Below are 16,195 nucleotides of genomic sequence, written 5' to 3'. Positions count from 1 at the left end.
GACTCCCAATCCCCCTCTCCAGCTCTGAGGCCAGGCCTCAAGGTCCTCTGCCACCCTGTACTTGGGTATCCCAGAGAGCACAGCACTTCTTTGGGGAACCCCTGGAGGATTGGCACCTTATCCAACTACATGCCTTTCCCCTTCCCCGGGGCCCCCTTCATAAAGCAGCGTGGTCTAAAGCGGTTGGGGATCTATGTGGTACAAAGTTTGACTGCCAGCATTCAAAACTGTAAAAATATTTAATTAGAAGAGAAAAAAAAAAGCAGTTGCATGTAAAAGTTTAGCATAGCACCTGAACAGCAACCAGAAGCACAAATTAAAGGTGGATTTAAACGCATCCTCCCATCCCTGTCTAAACTTGCCCTGCCTTGTGGATGACTTCCTCCTCAGTCTGATTGCCTGGAGTCCGCTCTCCCTCTCCCTCTTGAGAAGGCCTTTCCCACAGTCAGAAGCCCTCCTTGAGGGCCAGCCGAGCACTACACTTTTCCCGCCTCTCTCCAATAAAAAAAAAAGAACTTCCTGCCCCTCTAGGAGGTTTTCCCCCTAGAGGTGATGATTTAACTCGGGAAGAGAGGAGGGAATGAGGGGAAGGCTAGGCCACAAAGCCTGCCTTAGCAGTTTCATGTTCCCTCCCAACCAAGCACCACCATTAACTAAGATGGCGTTTCTCCACACATGTAATACAACACCACATGAATTTAATAGTTGCTAACCTGCCTAATTTCTTTTAACCAGTACTGTGTTCCAGGAGTGCATTTCCTTTTAAGAAGAAGAGATTCAGGCTTTCAGCCCACAAGCATGTGAAAACTCTCTCCCGCTTTCACCCACAGGTTGCTGGTGCCCCTATGGTGCAATGGTTAGAGTGCTGGACTGAGATCATTAAGACTCAGGCTGAAATCCTTTTTCTGCTCTAATGCTTGCTGGGTGACCTTGTGCCAGTTTTCCTCTCTCAGCCCAGGCTACCCCACTGGATTGTTGTGGGCAGGGCTTTTTTTGTAGCAGGAACTCCTTTGCATATTAGGCCTGATGTAGCCAATCCTCCAAGAGCTTACAGCAGGCCCTGTACTAAGAGTCCTGTAAGCCTCAGGAGAATTGGCTACATCAGGGGTGTGTGGCCTAATATGCAAAGGAGTTCCTGCTACAAAAAAAAAGCCCTGATTGTGGGACATACAATGGGCAGGAGAAAACCACGTCACTGCTTGGAGGAAGGGCATGACAAAAAGTGTGACGAAGAAAGAAAGTCAAGCGTAAACTAAAAGCTTAAGTGGTTCTGCACTCACTAGGCTTTTTTTGATGCACCTAAATTGAAGCTGCAAAGCCACACTGTGGAACACAAATACAAGTGGTAAAAAGGCGATCGTCCTTGGCTAATATTGGCTGATAAAAGAAGAAAAATTGCAATGCAGACTGCATGTGAAGAAAGCGAGAGGACCATGAACCATGCCCTGAGAATGAGAATAGCCACGAGAGGAGAGAGATTTTTAATGTCTGGCAGGACCAGAATGCTTCTTTATATAATCTATTATAGCTTTGCTAAAGCACACAGGAATATGGCAGGACAGGAATGAAAAATGAAAGTAAGAAGGGGGAACAGATCATGGACAAAAAAATCAGGGCCCCGTTCTCTATTTCTTTTCCACGTACAATCCGGCATGCTCTTCCATTTTTTGCCCTTCAGTGTGTGAACCTAAAGTTAAAATCATTATGCAATTGCAGTAAATATGCACGTAAAAACAAATTGCTGAGTTTGAATGAAGACAGAACAGAAGAAGAAGAGGAGGGGATTGGCTTTATACCCCACCCTTCACTTGGAGTCTCAGAGTGACTTAAAATCACCTTCCCTTCCTCTTCCCACAACAGACACCCTTGTGAAGTAGGTGGGGCTGAGAGAGCTCTGAGAGAACTGCTCTTGCGAGAACAGCTCTGCAAGAACTGTGGCTTGCCCAAGATCACCCAGCAGCTGCATGTGGAGGAGTAGGGAATCAAACCTCTCTGAGCCAAGTGTGGACTTGATCCAGCAGCAGCAGGGGAAGATTCAATAAAGCCTGGTGTTATACAAGGACGTCTGGCGGCAATACTCCCGAAACTGCCTTCTGACCTTAAAAATCTGTGAATCTACGACTCAGTCATTTGTAAAGCTATTACAGCTTGATAATTTGGTAGAGTGAAAAAAAAAAGGGAAAGGAGATAACCTATTAATCACCCACTTAGTCAAATGGAGAAGCTTGGAACAGCCTCCCTGTGAAAGGCAATTTCAACAGACTTCCTTGGGAAAGCAGTTTGCGCTCCTCTGTGGAGTTGTGTCAAATGCCATTAAATTCTGCAGTGATTAATATCGTGCTGTTGGCTCATCGGCCTGTTACTGACAGCCAGGAACTGGGGGAATGGCCTGGGCAGCTGGAGAGAATACGTGGAAATAACAATCACAGCAGCACACCTTAGCCCTTAACTTCACAGAACACAGAAATACAGGCACAGGGCTTTTTTTTGTAGGGGGAACTCCTTTGCATATTAGGCCACACACCCCTGATGTAGCCAATCCTCCTGGAGCTTACAGTAGGCCCTGTTCTAAGAGCCCTCTTTATCTGCATTTTAACACTGTTTTGATTATTCATCTCTGTAGGGCCCTAATACAAGAGATCTATACAATCTGAAGAGAAACCAGAATATCATATCAGTGCAACAGTGACTATTTAATCTGTGCACTAAGTGAAACTAAATTATGTGCCCATTGTGCCCTAATCCTCCAGAGCTTCTTGGAGGACTGGCTACCTCAGGGGTGTGTGGCCTAATATGCAAAGGAGTTCCCCCTACAAAAAAAAGCCCTGCATATGCTTGAAGCTGCCGCACACAGAATCAGACCCTTGGTCCATCAAGGTCAGCCTTGTTTACTCTGACTACCAGCAGCTCTCCAGGATCTCTGGCTCTCACATCACCTACAGGCTGGTCCTTTTAAATGGAGATGCCAGGGATTGAACCTGGGACTTTCTGTATGCCAAGGAAATGCTCTGCCACTGAGCCATGGCCCCTTCCTTTGGCTGAGATTAACCAAGGGACTGAGCTAAGTGAGTTCCCCTCCTCCTTTCTGCATCCCCATCTGGATGACAATTCTCTGACGGAGTGTTGCTACAGCAGCATTTTCCCAGCTGTCCAGTCTATAGGGTAAGAGCCCCGTGGCGCAGAGTGGTAAAGCTGCAGGACTGCAGTCAGAGCCCTCTGCTCATGACCTGAGTTCAATCCCAGTGGAAGCTGGTTCAGGTAGCCGGCTCTAGGTTGACTCAGCCTTCCATCCTTCCGAGGTCGGTAAAATGAGTACCCAGCCTGCTGGGGGGGAAGCGTAGATGACTGGGGAAGGCTATGGCAAACCACCCCGTAAAAAGTCTGTCATGAAAAGGTTGTGAAAGCAACGTCACCCCAGAGTCGAAAATGACTGGTGCTTGCACAGGAGACTACCTTTACCAGTCTATAGCCTGCCCTGCAAAGAGAAGCTCACAGTTTCTTGGGGAGGAGGGAAAGTCAACCCACAGCAAAAAGCCTTGGCTCCATTTCCATCATGGCTTCCCCCACCATGACTGCTGACTGAGTTATAGTATGTGTAGTTTCCCCAGCACTTATAACAGGACCATGGGCCCTATACAATATTATGATTTACTGTTCTGAGCAGTAAACACCTCCAGTGTAGTGTAATGGTTAGAGTGCAGGACCAGAAAGACCTAGGTTCAAATCCCCATATAGCCATGAAGCTCACTGAGTGACTGTGGCCAGTGACACCTTTTCAGCCTAACCTGCTTTATGGGGTTATTGAGAAGATAAAATGGGGAAAGCAAAGACTCAGGTAAGATGCCCTGAGCTAGAAGGAAGGAAGGAAGGAAGGAAGGAAGGAAGGAAGGAAGGAAGGAAGGAAGGAAGGAAGGAAGGAAGGAAGGAAGGAAGGAAGGAAGGAAGGAAGGAAGGAAGGGAGGAAGGGAGGGAGGGAGGGAGGGAGGGAGGGAGGGAGGGAGGAGAAGAGATTGGATTTATACGTCACCCTTCACTCAGAGTACCAGAGTGGCTTACAATCTCCTTTCCATTCCCCTCCCCACAACATACACCCTGTAGTGGAGCTGAGAGAGCTCTCCAAGAACTGCTCTTGAGCAGAACAGCTGAGAGAGTTATGACTGACCCAAGGTCACTCCAGCAGCTGCATGTGGAGGAGTGGAGAATCAAACCCAGTTCTTCCAGATAAGAGCCCATGCACTTAACCACCACACCAAACCAAAGGAAGGAAGGAAAACACAAACTCTAAACTCTTGTATTAAAGAGAGGAGAAAGATCAAAATGGAAAGACCACAGTTACCTGTCTGTGTAGCCAGGCTTCACTCTCATCTTCATGTTTCTGTAACGAGACAATATAATCAAATGTTATCCAGTACTTTACAACTGTTAAATTCTGCTCAACAGGGCAGAAAGTTGTCTGACTCGATTTCACCAGTGGATGAGCAAGCACAGAAGAGCCTGTCTGAGTCCGCTTTATGGGAAGACAACTGCAAGGCAGGTCGTCCATCCTCTTGATTTTGCTCTCAGGTAAACAAGCGAGTGAGCCAACAGCACAGCCATTATCTGCGTGATGTGTCGAAAGAGGCCATTTCAGTTCAGTGAATGTTACGTTGCCCCATTTCCCTGGGCCTTTGTCTTGCTTGGCGAGGGCGGAGCAGGCCCCTCTGCCCTTTTCCCAGGCACATGACACAATAACTTCATTTTTAACAATGACATCCTCCTTTTTTTGGTCTAAAAGCTCACAAAGCAACTTGCTCCAGACTAAGAGATACTGCTTGAAAACCTCACAATGGACTCCTGGGATGGAAATCTTGGGTACCGTTTAGTTAAGGAATTTCAGAAGATCCCTTGATTTCAAACAGGTGAGTTCAGCATCCCCGTGAATAGAGGCTAAAGGAAGTCCTCTGTGTGCTTCCTGGGAGAGTCAGCCCCACAGAACCCCTGGGGACTTGCTCATTAGCAAATATGTTTAGGATAGGGTTGCCAATTCCCAGGTGGGGGCAGGGGATCCCCCAGTTTGGAGGCCCTCCCTCCGCTTCATGGTCATTGGAAAGCAGGGGGAGGGGAGGGAAATGTCTGCTAGGAACTCTGTTATTCCCTATGGAGTCTTACACACATAGAAAATAATGGAGAATTGATCCATGTGTATCTGGGGCTCTGGGGGGGGGCTGTTTTTGAGGTGGAGGCACCACATTTGCAGCATAGAATCCAGTGCCTCTCCCCAAAATACCCCCCAAGTTTCAAAAAGATTGGACAAGGGGGTCCAATTCTATGAGCCCCAAAAGAAGGTGCCCTTATCCTTCATTATTTCCATTTAAAGGGTGTGCAGCCCCTTTAAATGTGATGACCAGAACTCCTTTTGGAGTCCAATTATGCTTGTCACACCCTTGCTCCTGGCTCCACCCTCAAAGTCCCCAGATATTTCTTGAATTGGACTTGGCAACCCTAGTTTAGGATGAGATGAGGCCGCAGAAATTACTTAGATAAAATATTAGGGGCCGTGGTCTATACAACTGTGTTTAGCTTACTGAAACGAGGATCCAGCTATGTCACTGTTGCATCATTTGATGTGTCATGCTCAGTGCTTTTTTTGTAGCAGTAACGTCTTTGCATATTAGGTTACACCCCCCCTGGATGTAATTACTCCTCAATGAGCTTACAGTAGGCGCTCTAAGAAGAGGCCTGTAAGCGCTTGGAAAGTTGGGTACATCAGGGATGTGTGGACTAATATGCAAAGGAGTTCCTGCTACAAAAAAAAGCCCCGGTTGCGCTTAGACTTTTTTGCTTCAGTTCTGCTTTATAGACTTCCGGTTGGTTCTGCAACTCTAATCCTATTGCACTGTTTACTGAATACCCCATCCTGTCAATTGTATTAACTCACTGGGCGTCACCCACCTTGAGTCCAAATGAGAAAGGCGACGTAAATAAATAAATAAATAATGCAAATTGTAAAATAAGGCACTCATTTAGGGACACTCATAATTTGTCTGATAAAAACTGCTCTTAACTTGGGGTCTATCCCAAAAGGTATCTGAATACTAAGTTTGAAATGTCAATTTCTTTTAAATGCTCTGGTCCCTGAGATCACTGATGCTGTTGCCAGATTTCTTATAGCAGTCCTTAAAGTTCAAAATTTTTAGATAGCAATGTCCTTTACTGTACTTATCTGTATGGAATCCTAGATCTGATTCCTTTGGGTCAATGCTTTATATGCTGCTAAGTCTCTTAGGAATTTTCAGATTTCCGACAGCTCTGCTTTTAAATGCACTTAAGTTTCCCTAGACCTTATTGCTATGTTACAAGGCTTCATTTGCTTCTGACTGTAGATACGCCAATAAAGGTCTTTGAATTGAATTGAATAAATAATGCTTAATTCCACATCAAGCACCTTTACCTAACATACAATGAGTTTTCCTTGTGATGTGTCATTTTCAGATTTAAAATCCACCCAAACCTGGGGACAGAACTGCAAATGCTGGAAAAAGGAAAAGAGGGATCAGCGTTTAGATGCACAGCTTACCTTTGTGCAGACGCCGGTGGTTGCGTCGCAGAGAGTCAGGATGGAGACGTTCTGTGCTCGGTTGAGCCAGTTTACTGCCACTTTGGTACTGGTAGCCCATTTCACCATGGTGATATAGTAGTCTCTAAACACACACACACACACACACGTGTCACTGAAGTGCTGCAGGTGTGGACGCACAATCAATCAGAGAGAAAATAGCATCGCAAGTTTTGTCTTTCACATGGACTGCAGTAGGAAGGAGAACCAGTTTCATGGGAAAGAGCCAATATCTGGAACAGCCACTAGAGGGCGGTTGTAGGTCTGTGCAGAAAAAGAAACCCTCCCACCTGGGCATACCTGGGACAGGTGAAACAGGATTTGCCGCCTCCCATCTTGGAACTCTCTTACAGCATTTATCGAGATGTTCATTACAGACCTCCCAATGCAGCATCATATAATAGCAGCTCATTTATTTATTTATTTATTTATATCTCCACTTCTTGTTGCTTCTCTCTGCCTTCCTTCCAGTGTGGCATAGTGGTCAGAGCATTGCACTAAGATCAGCGAGACCCAGGTTTGAATCTCTGCTCTGCCGTAGGAGCCCACTGGGTGATCCTGGGCCAATCTCTCTCTCTCAGCCTAACCTCGTCGTTGTTGTGAGTATAAACTGGAGTGGTTTTGGGGTCCCATGGAGGGAGAAAAGTGTGGAACAAGCAGGCCTTGGATTCAGCAGGAGCTCACGGGAGCGCAACTCCTGAACCTTTCTGAGAGTTCCCCCTCCTCCTCCCCACCTTGTCCATTGAATAGTAGATGCAGCTGCATAACAATCCCTGGATGAGCTCCACCACCTATTTTTCTACAAAACGACCCCTGGGCATAAATATCTAAATAAAACATATTGTGGTCATGTTAATTAGACAATATGGCAGACATCCATCTATTCTTCTTAAAAGAGGACTGGTTTACAGATATCATTATAGGCTGCTGAATATTTATTTATTTATTTGTTTATTTATTTATTTTTGTGTGTACCTGGAAGGCATGGTGACCTCTGCAGACTGAAGCCTACTGTGGGTCTAGAGGATATTCAGAGGTGGCTGAACAGAGCTGCCCTTGTCCTCTCGACTAGGCATTCCAAGGAGGTCTCCCATCCAAGTACTTGCCAGGGTCGACCCTGCTTAGCTTCTGAGATCTGACGAGATCAGGCTTGCCTGGGCTATCCAGGGCAGGACTAGGCTGCTGAGTGTTATTTGATGCTGTTTTTACATTGCTGGTTTGCTTTAATATTGATAACGTTACAGTGGTGAGGATTTTATTGTATTGTTTTTACTTTGTCAGCCACCCTAAAGAACACTATGAAGAGGCGGCATGTAAGTTTTCAAGATAGATAAATTCTACTCTTTCTACAGCACTTATGAGGTTTTGTTTTTTTTTTAAACTAACTAAATTAACAGCAGCAGCAACAAAACAACTACAGGAAATACTTTGACATTCATTATCTCCCCTGCTGGTTTAAAGTGTGAGGATGTAAAATCATATGCATGAAAGCAGCTTCTGGTTTTTTGTACCCCTGCTGTTTAATATTGAGTCCTAGTCAAGCAATGGGAAAGACTCTGGAATGATGGAGTTCTGTCCCCAAAGGCTCAAACCCTTCATCACAGAGGAAGGAAGGAAGGAAGGAAGGAAGGAAGGAAGGAAGGAAGGAAGGAAGGAAGGAAGGAAGGAAGGAAGGAAGGAAGGAAGGAAGGAGGAAGGAAGGAAGGAAGAGGAAGGAAGGAAGGAAGGAAGGAAGGAAGGAAGGAAGGAAGTAAGTTAACAAATGAAAAGTGGGTACAGCTTAGGATAGCAGAAGGACAGTTTTCAGGGAAGGAATAAATGACAGAAAACTTTTACCAAGATATTTGTTGAAGGTACAGCTCCTCATTCATGTCAGCTGCCACCAGCTTCTAACCAACTGATGGAATTCTTCAGTGTCGGAAGTGAACCAAACTAGTAACTATGCTTTCCAGTTCTGAGCCCGGAAGGTAATTCCCTGACCTTGGCCATAATTGCCCACCCTCAAAAAGAAGAATTGTAGATTTATACCCCGCCCTTCTCTCTGAATCAGAGACTCAGAGTGGCTTACAATCTCCTATGTCTTCTCCCCCCACAACAGACACCCTGTGAGATAGGTGGGGCTGAGAGGGCTCTTACAGCAGCTGCCCTTTCAAGGAGAACTCCTGGGATAGCTTGGCTGACCCAAGGCCATTCCAGCAGGTGCAAGTGGAGGAGTGGGGAATCAAACCCGGTTCTCCCAGATAAGAGTCCACACACTTAACCACTACACCAAACTGGCTCAAGAAACTAAGGAGTAGGAGAAGGAAATGGCCTCCATAGTGACAGTCTAGGAATTTCCCATAGTCTCTACGGTCTTTATTATAGATTATGGGGAATTCCTCAAGTGTTGCCCAATAGTGAGATCTCATTCTCCTCAATCTTCACCTCCTCAGGCACCCCGCCCCCAAACTCCCAGCATTGCCTTTGCAGTGTTGGGGACCCTACTTGTAATCCATGTGCCAAGAATGCTATTGATATTAGGCGGAATTGTGTCCATGCACCACAATCAAACTCTAGCCAAAGTAGGGCCTAATTCTGGTAAACAGATCAACAAGAAGCATCTTTGTAGCAAGAGGCCACATCAGGTCCTGAATTTCATAAAAGCTTCCAGGTCAGGACTTTTTTTGTAGCAGGAACTCCTTTGCCTGTTAGGCCACGCCCCCTCTGATGTAGCCAATCCTCCAAGAGCTTACAGGGCTCTTCGTACAGGGCCTACTGTAAGCTCCAGGAGGATTGGCTACATCAGGGAAGGTGTGGCCTAATCTGAAAAGGAGCTCCTGTTACCAAAAAAGCCTTGCAGGTCATGCTTCTCATTGGTCTGGGGAAATTCTCTGCAAATCAGTTCATGCTACATATAGAATTGCAATGAATAATATACATTTTTTTGGGGGGGGGGGGCTTTTTCATTCTACCAGAGGATGGTTTTGTTTATGACTCCTCTTTAACCTCACTGGAGATATGCTTCTGCACATTTAAGATGTAAACTGATTCATGCATCACATTACTGCTACTTCTGGGAGTGGGGAAAACAAGGCATTTAGCAGAGAAAGTATTACAATGTACTCAGCTCAAAGGCCTCTGAAGCAGAGTATGACAATTGGGACCTACAGCCAGCTCCAAATCTAGCATTGCTCTAACCCAGGGGTGGCCAAACTGTGGCTTGGGAGTCACATGTGGCTCTTTCACACATATTGTGTGGTGCTTGAAGCCCACACTGCCCTGATGGCCAGCTTAGAGAAGGTATTTATCTCTTTAAATCCCTTCTCCAAGCCAAGCTAGCTGGTGGCTTAATTTCCAAGCCAAGTGCTTTCCTTCCCTCCCCTCTCCCCCATCTATTTGCCTTCCGAGTACAGACTCTGCTTAGCTTCTGAAATGTGACAAAATCAGGCTATACCATATGAACATATGAAGCTGCTGAATCAGACCCTCAGTCCATCAAAGTCAGTATTGTCTACTCAGACTGGCAGCAGCTCTCCAGGGTCTCAAGTTGAGGTTTTTCATGCCTCCTTGCCTGGACCCTTTTGAGTTGGAGTTGCCGGGGATTGAACCTGGGACCTTCTGCTTACCAAGCAGATGCTCTACCACTGAGCCACCATGCTGCTTACCCTCCCATATTATGTGGCAGGGAATAAGGAGCTTGCCTGGAATTATATTTTTAATGTTTAAAGTAAAGAATGTGCCATTTCCCCCCACCCAGAACCAAGAAAAGGACAAACAATTTCATAATGAACAAGCGCTGTCATTGTGAGTCTGGACAAATCCTGCAATGTTATCACATCCAAGCGGAACAATACACAGCGTCAATGGCACCTTTGAATTATAACGCAATGACTTTTCACAGCGCGCAGTCCATAAAATTTTTACGAGTTAGTTTGTTTGCTATGAAATATGTATAAGTAGTGGTGGCTGGCTCTCATTGGAATTAATGTGCTGTGTCACCAAAGAAAAGTCATGTGGTTCTGGAAAGGGGTTTCTGCTGATACAGAGGAGGAAAGACTCCGCGAATGAAGATGATCTAATTATCCCGCAAAACAACAAGCTGGAGATTAATTTTGTGGTTCCCGGCAATATTTAGACTCATGAATTCCGTTTCAGGGTGGGGTTGAATTACAGAGTTCAACGGCTTCATGAGTAGCATTTGCAGACAGGGAAAACATAATTGTGGGCTCAAAATTCAGCTACTTCAATAACTTGGTGCTCGCTCTGCACCATAGATCAACACAAGCCTATTTCACCAGAGTGATAAAATAAAAGCCAAAATGAGCAGATAATGAAAAACTCTCGGCTGCAGACAAAATAAATAATCGAGCAGGGCAAATGATTGTAGCTTTTCACCTTCAATGATTCAAAGCAGCTGTAAGGCAGACAAAGGAGGGGAGGGGGTTGAGAATGATTCTTGTTGGAGGATGGATGTGAAAACGAAACCTCTCTCCTTCAGATTTAGCACTGCAGCATCAGGGGTGGAATTCTAGCGGGAGCTCCTTTGCATATTAGGCCACAACCCCTGATGTAGCCAATCCTCCAAGAGCTTACACAGCTCTTTTTTGTAAGCTCTTGGAGGATTGGCTACATCAGGGGTGTGTGGCCTAATATGCAAAGGAGCTCCTGCTAGAATTCCATCCCGGCACTGCTGCTGACTCATCTCGCTTCTTCCCCTGAACACGTTCAAGGTATTATGTCTCTCCAAGCAGGTATGCCACCTGTTCCAGTTTGGTGTAGTGGTTAAGTGCGCGGACTCTTATCTGGGAGAACAGGGTTTGATTCCCCCACTCCTCCACCTGCTGGAATGGCCTTGGGTCAGCCATAGCTCCTGCTGAGTTGTCCTTGAAAGGGCAACTTCTGTGAGAGCTCTCTCAGCCCCACCTACCTCAAAGTGTGTCTTTTGTGGGGGAGGAAGATAAAGGAGATTGTAAGCTGCTCTGAGAGGAGCCCTGTGGCTCCTGTTGCTGGGTTGGCCTGGCCCAAGTGATGGATGGGTGGGGTGGGGGGGACACCATCAGCCCACTGTGGGCCATCCCAATGGTGATAAAGGCCAATCTGCCCCTGCTTCTCAGTCTGCTGCCCGCCAAATAACTGATTGGGTAGCTCAGGCTTGAATGGATTGGGTGAGGCATCGAAACCAACAGAAGCACACAATGCAGGGCCTGCTAAGTTTTGCCCAGTTGATCACATCAGTAAATGGTTGTGTTGTAATCCCCACAGCAGCCAGGAGTTTTGCCCAGTTGATCACATCAGTAAATGGTTGTGTTGTAATCCCCACAGCAGCCAGGAGTTCAGAATGCAGCATGGAGAATATGTGAGAGGAAAATGCACAAGGGTCTGCATGAGTCCAAGAGTCCGTGAAGCATTGCTTCCTCATGCTGCGTGACTTGTGGGAAACTGAGGCTGGACGGCTACTGTGAAGAGGGTACCCAGGAAGAAGAGTTGTTCCATGTCAGAGAGAGGACTTCATGCCTTCTTGCAGAAGACTGTCTGCCGACTTCCAAAATAACTGGGGAAAACCCCATGTAAGGCTCTGTGTATAAATTACCTCTGCAATATATGTCTTGTTGGAATTTCAGCCATCTTTATTAATGCAATAGAGGGAAGAATTCACAAGATCGCCAACTGTGATGGGAAAGAACTTATCCTGTGAATGAAATTGTCACTGGGGCTTGGATTCTTGACCATTCTGTACCCATGAATCACTGATGGTACATGAAAGAATCAGTCCCTGCCAACTATTAAAGATTTTCTTTTACATTAATAAAGACAGCTGAAATTCCAACAAGACATATATTGAAGAAGTAATTTATACACGGAGCCTTACAGGTTTTTTCTCCCCGGTCCTTTTTCATGTGATTTTTGCCAGCTTTCCAACTTCCACAATAATTCAGGCTGTCAATGCTGACCCTGTGGAGCGGGGATGGCCAAACTTGCTTAATGTAAGAGCCACGTAGAATAAATGTCAGATGTTTAAGAGCCGTAAGACATGAATGTCAGAAGGTGGAGAGCAGGAAGGAAGGAAGGAAAATAGATGGGGGAGCGAGAGATTGAAAGAAAGCAACTTTAAATGCATTCTCCAAGCTGCTGGCTGGTTTGGCTTGAAGAAGTGATTTAAAGACAGCTGACAGGGCAGTGGGGGCTTTGAGAGTCACACAATATGTGTGAAAGAGCCACATGTGGCTCCTGAGCCACAGTTTGGCCACCCCTGCTTTAGAAGGACGTGGGCTTATGAAAAAAACATGAACACACATCCATCTGCTTTATACTGACTCGTGTCACCCAGGCCTGTATTGTCTACTCAAACTGGCAACATCTCTTCAAGGTCTCAGGTCTTTCACACCTTTATCTACAAGGCCCTTTTAAGTAGAGACGCTGGCATTGAACCTGCGACCTTCATTGTGCAAAGCAGAGGCTCTTCCGCTAAGCCACAGCCCCCCGCCTTTGCTTCCTGAGATGCCGTCTGGCTTCTAGTGACCCTGGCTTTATAAACAGTTCCACGCTGTGCCTACATATTTGCCTCGAATACCGAAGCTTAGCTCAGTGGATGTCAAGGTGAGCTTTGAATGCGTTACATTAAATTTGATACCTATAATATACTTGGCTGAGTGTGGATAATTAAACTTAGCAATATGTGGGACACACTACGCAGCACAAACTCATTGATTCAACTGCTCTGGCGAACATCCAAAGCTTTTAGTTAATCGGTGGTTCTGAAGAACATAAGCACTATTTACATAACGGTGCGCTGACATGAAATCCCACTGCTTTCAAAATAACTCATTTCCAAACGAGGCTCACTCAGGACCGCAGTTTAAGATCGAGATAAATGCTGAATCGGGGGTATTCGCAGGGTTACAGTGCAGAGACCACGCTTTATGACAACACCGTAAAAGTTATTTGCGGAACGGCAGGGATGCGGGCGAACGAGTCTGACAACAGCAGTTTACCGGCTGAGAGTTGTATACTCCAGAGGAGCAAGGGGGTGAGTTTGTAGCCACACAACACTTTGTTGCGTGGGTGGCACCTTATGGGCTCAAAGCACAGTCTTGTGCATGGGTATGCAGAAGCATACCCCAATTGGTTCAATGAGACCTTTTATTTAATTATTTCTTTAGTATATTTTTTTATCCTGCTCTTCTTTCAAGGAGCTCAATGTGGCATACATCAGTTCCCTCTCCTTCATTTTATCCTCAGACTCACCCTGTGTGGCAGCTAAGGCTGAGAGAGAGAGAGAGAGAGAGACTACAGAATCACAGAGTTGGAAGGGACCTTCAGGGTCATCTAGTCCAACCCCCTGCACAATGCCTCACAAATACCTCCCCCTAAACTCACAGGATCCTCATTGCTGTCAGATGGCCATCTAGCCTCTGTTTAAAAACCTCCAAGGAAGGAGAGCCCACCACCTCCTGAGGAAGCCTGTTCCACTGAGGAACTGCTCTAACTAGCCCAAGGTCACTATGTGAGCTTTGTGGCAGAGGAGGGATTTGAACCTGGGTCCCCATTGCACCACACTGGCCCTTGACTGTTTCTAGTATATTATTACTCGCAACAAACCTCATTCTTGGATCGTCTGGAGGAGTCATTTCCAAGTCATGGGGAGGTCCGTTCAAACCAATGACATGCAAGGAAATGCTTGGATTTTCTGTTCCAACCTGAAAGGAAAAGGAAGATGGGATCACTAAACGTTGCTCTTTAAATAACATGTAATTATGTGATATTATAATGAATTACAAGCAACAAAAGGACGCATTCTGTTCACAACTAGAATTGCCCAGTGCTGAAGAAAGTAGACTCCCATCAACTTTAATTCTATTGTTCTGCCAGCAAGGGCCGTGACTGACTGCATATGGATCAGAACCGGACAAACGCTGGAGAGATATAATCCTCCTATCTGCTACGTGACTGATGCAGATTTGCTAGTGGCTGTCTAGAACATCACTATCCTACCCTTCCAGTATGGAGACTAAGTCCTATGAGGAAAGGTCGAAGGAGCTGAGTATGTTTAGCCTGGAGAGGAGACGTCTGAGAGGTGATATAACCATCTTCAAGTACTTGAAGGGCTATTATACAGAGGATGGTGCAGAGCATTTTTCTGTTGCCCCAGGACGCTTGACCAGACCCAACAGGTTGAAATTAAATCAGAAGAATTTTTGACTAAACATTAGGAAGAACTTCCTGACAGAGTGGTTCTTAACTGGAACAGGCTTCCTTGTGGTGGGTTCTCTTTGGGGGGTTTTAAAGCAGATGCTAGATGGCCATCTGACAGCAATGTTGATTCTGTAAAAACATAGGAATATCATAAGAACATAAGAATGTAAGAGAAGCCATGTTGGATCAAGTCAATGGCCCATCCAGTCCATTAAGAAGAAGACAGGGCAGGAAGGGTTGCATCAGTGCTTAGTTCTCATGGCCTGTTTTTACATACCCAGAAAATGCTGATCAACACTTTGGGGTCAGGAAGCAATTTTCTCCAGGCCAGTTTGGCCAGGGATCCTGGAGGTTTTTTGCCATCTTCTGGGCATGGAACGGAGGTCATGCTGGTGTGTGTGTGTGGGGGGGGGAGGGCATTTGTGAATCTCCTTCATTGTGCAGCAGGCTGGACTGGATGACCCTGGAGGTCCCTTCTAACTCTGTGGTTCTAAGAAGAAGCTCAAGACAACATACTTGACTTGTCCTCCTTCATGTTATCCTCACAACAACCTAGTGAAGGAGACTAGGCTGAAAGAGAGTGACTGGCTTCCAAGGTCATCTGGTGGGCTTCAATGTAGCATGGAGAATTAAATCTGGGTTTCCCAAGTCCTAGGGCGACACTCTAACCACTACGGTATACAAGCGTAACAAAAAAGAAGTGCTTTCCTCCAAAGCAGAAATGCTGAGATACTGTGGAAGTTAACATCTTGCACTTAGATAGCTGGCTCAGTGTTTTGGTGCTAAAAGATCTGCACATGCTTAAGGCTGAAGAATAATGGTTGACCATACGTTCTCTTGCTTTGCTTTAAGTCTTGGCGTACTCCAAGGGACACGCTTCTTTGAGAAAGGCTGAATGGGTATACTTGTGTGTGCATACTTACATTATGGTGTCAACCTAAGCAGAATTGTGTTAAGTGCTGTCAAATTCCTTTCCAACTTATGGTGACCCTATGAATTAATTACTTCCAAAACCTCCTATCATTAGAGGCCTCGCTCTGGTCTTGTGGACTGAGGGCCACGGAGAGCCAGTTTGGTGTAGTGGTTAAGTGTGCGGACTCTTATCTGGGAGAACCGGGTTTGATTCCCCACTCCTCCACTTGCACCTGCTGGCATGGCCTTGGGTCAGCCATAGCTTTGACAGAGGTTGTCCTTGAAAGGGCAGCTGCTGTGAGAGCCCTCTCCAGCCCCACCCACCTCACAGAGTGTCTGTTGTGGGGGAGGAAGGTAAAGGAGATTGTGAGCCGCTCTGAGACTCTTTGGAGTGGAGGGCGGGATATAAATCCAATATCTTCTTCTTCTTCTTCTTCTTGACTGAGTCAATCTGTCTCATGTTGGGTCTTCCTCTTTTCCTAGCATGATTGTCTTTTCCATTGAGTCACATCTACT

At 46.0% G+C, this 16,195-nt stretch overlaps 1 protein-coding gene across 2 annotated transcripts in view; it reads right to left on the bottom strand.

Annotated features, from left to right (window-relative positions):
• The window catches only part of DPP6 (dipeptidyl peptidase like 6), a 697,605-nt gene that overhangs the window by 73,110 nt on the left and 608,300 nt on the right, over window positions 1-16,195 (bottom strand). For both annotated transcript variants that reach the window (XM_060248043.1, XM_060248044.1), the window contains exons 10-12: window positions 14,174-14,271; window positions 6,557-6,680; window positions 4,337-4,375 (exon numbers count right to left, since the gene is read on the bottom strand). In XM_060248043.1, coding sequence (XP_060104026.1) covers window positions 4,337-4,375; window positions 6,557-6,680; window positions 14,174-14,271 — 261 coding nt within the window. The remainder of the gene's footprint in view (window positions 1-4,336; window positions 4,376-6,556; window positions 6,681-14,173; window positions 14,272-16,195) is intronic.

Source organism: Heteronotia binoei, chromosome 10, assembly GCF_032191835.1.
Source record: "Heteronotia binoei isolate CCM8104 ecotype False Entrance Well chromosome 10, APGP_CSIRO_Hbin_v1, whole genome shotgun sequence".
Lineage (NCBI taxonomy): Eukaryota > Metazoa > Chordata > Lepidosauria > Squamata > Gekkonidae > Heteronotia > Heteronotia binoei.
The sequence above is the reverse complement of the archived record's forward strand: the minus strand, read 5'-3'. Positions and strand labels throughout refer to the sequence as shown.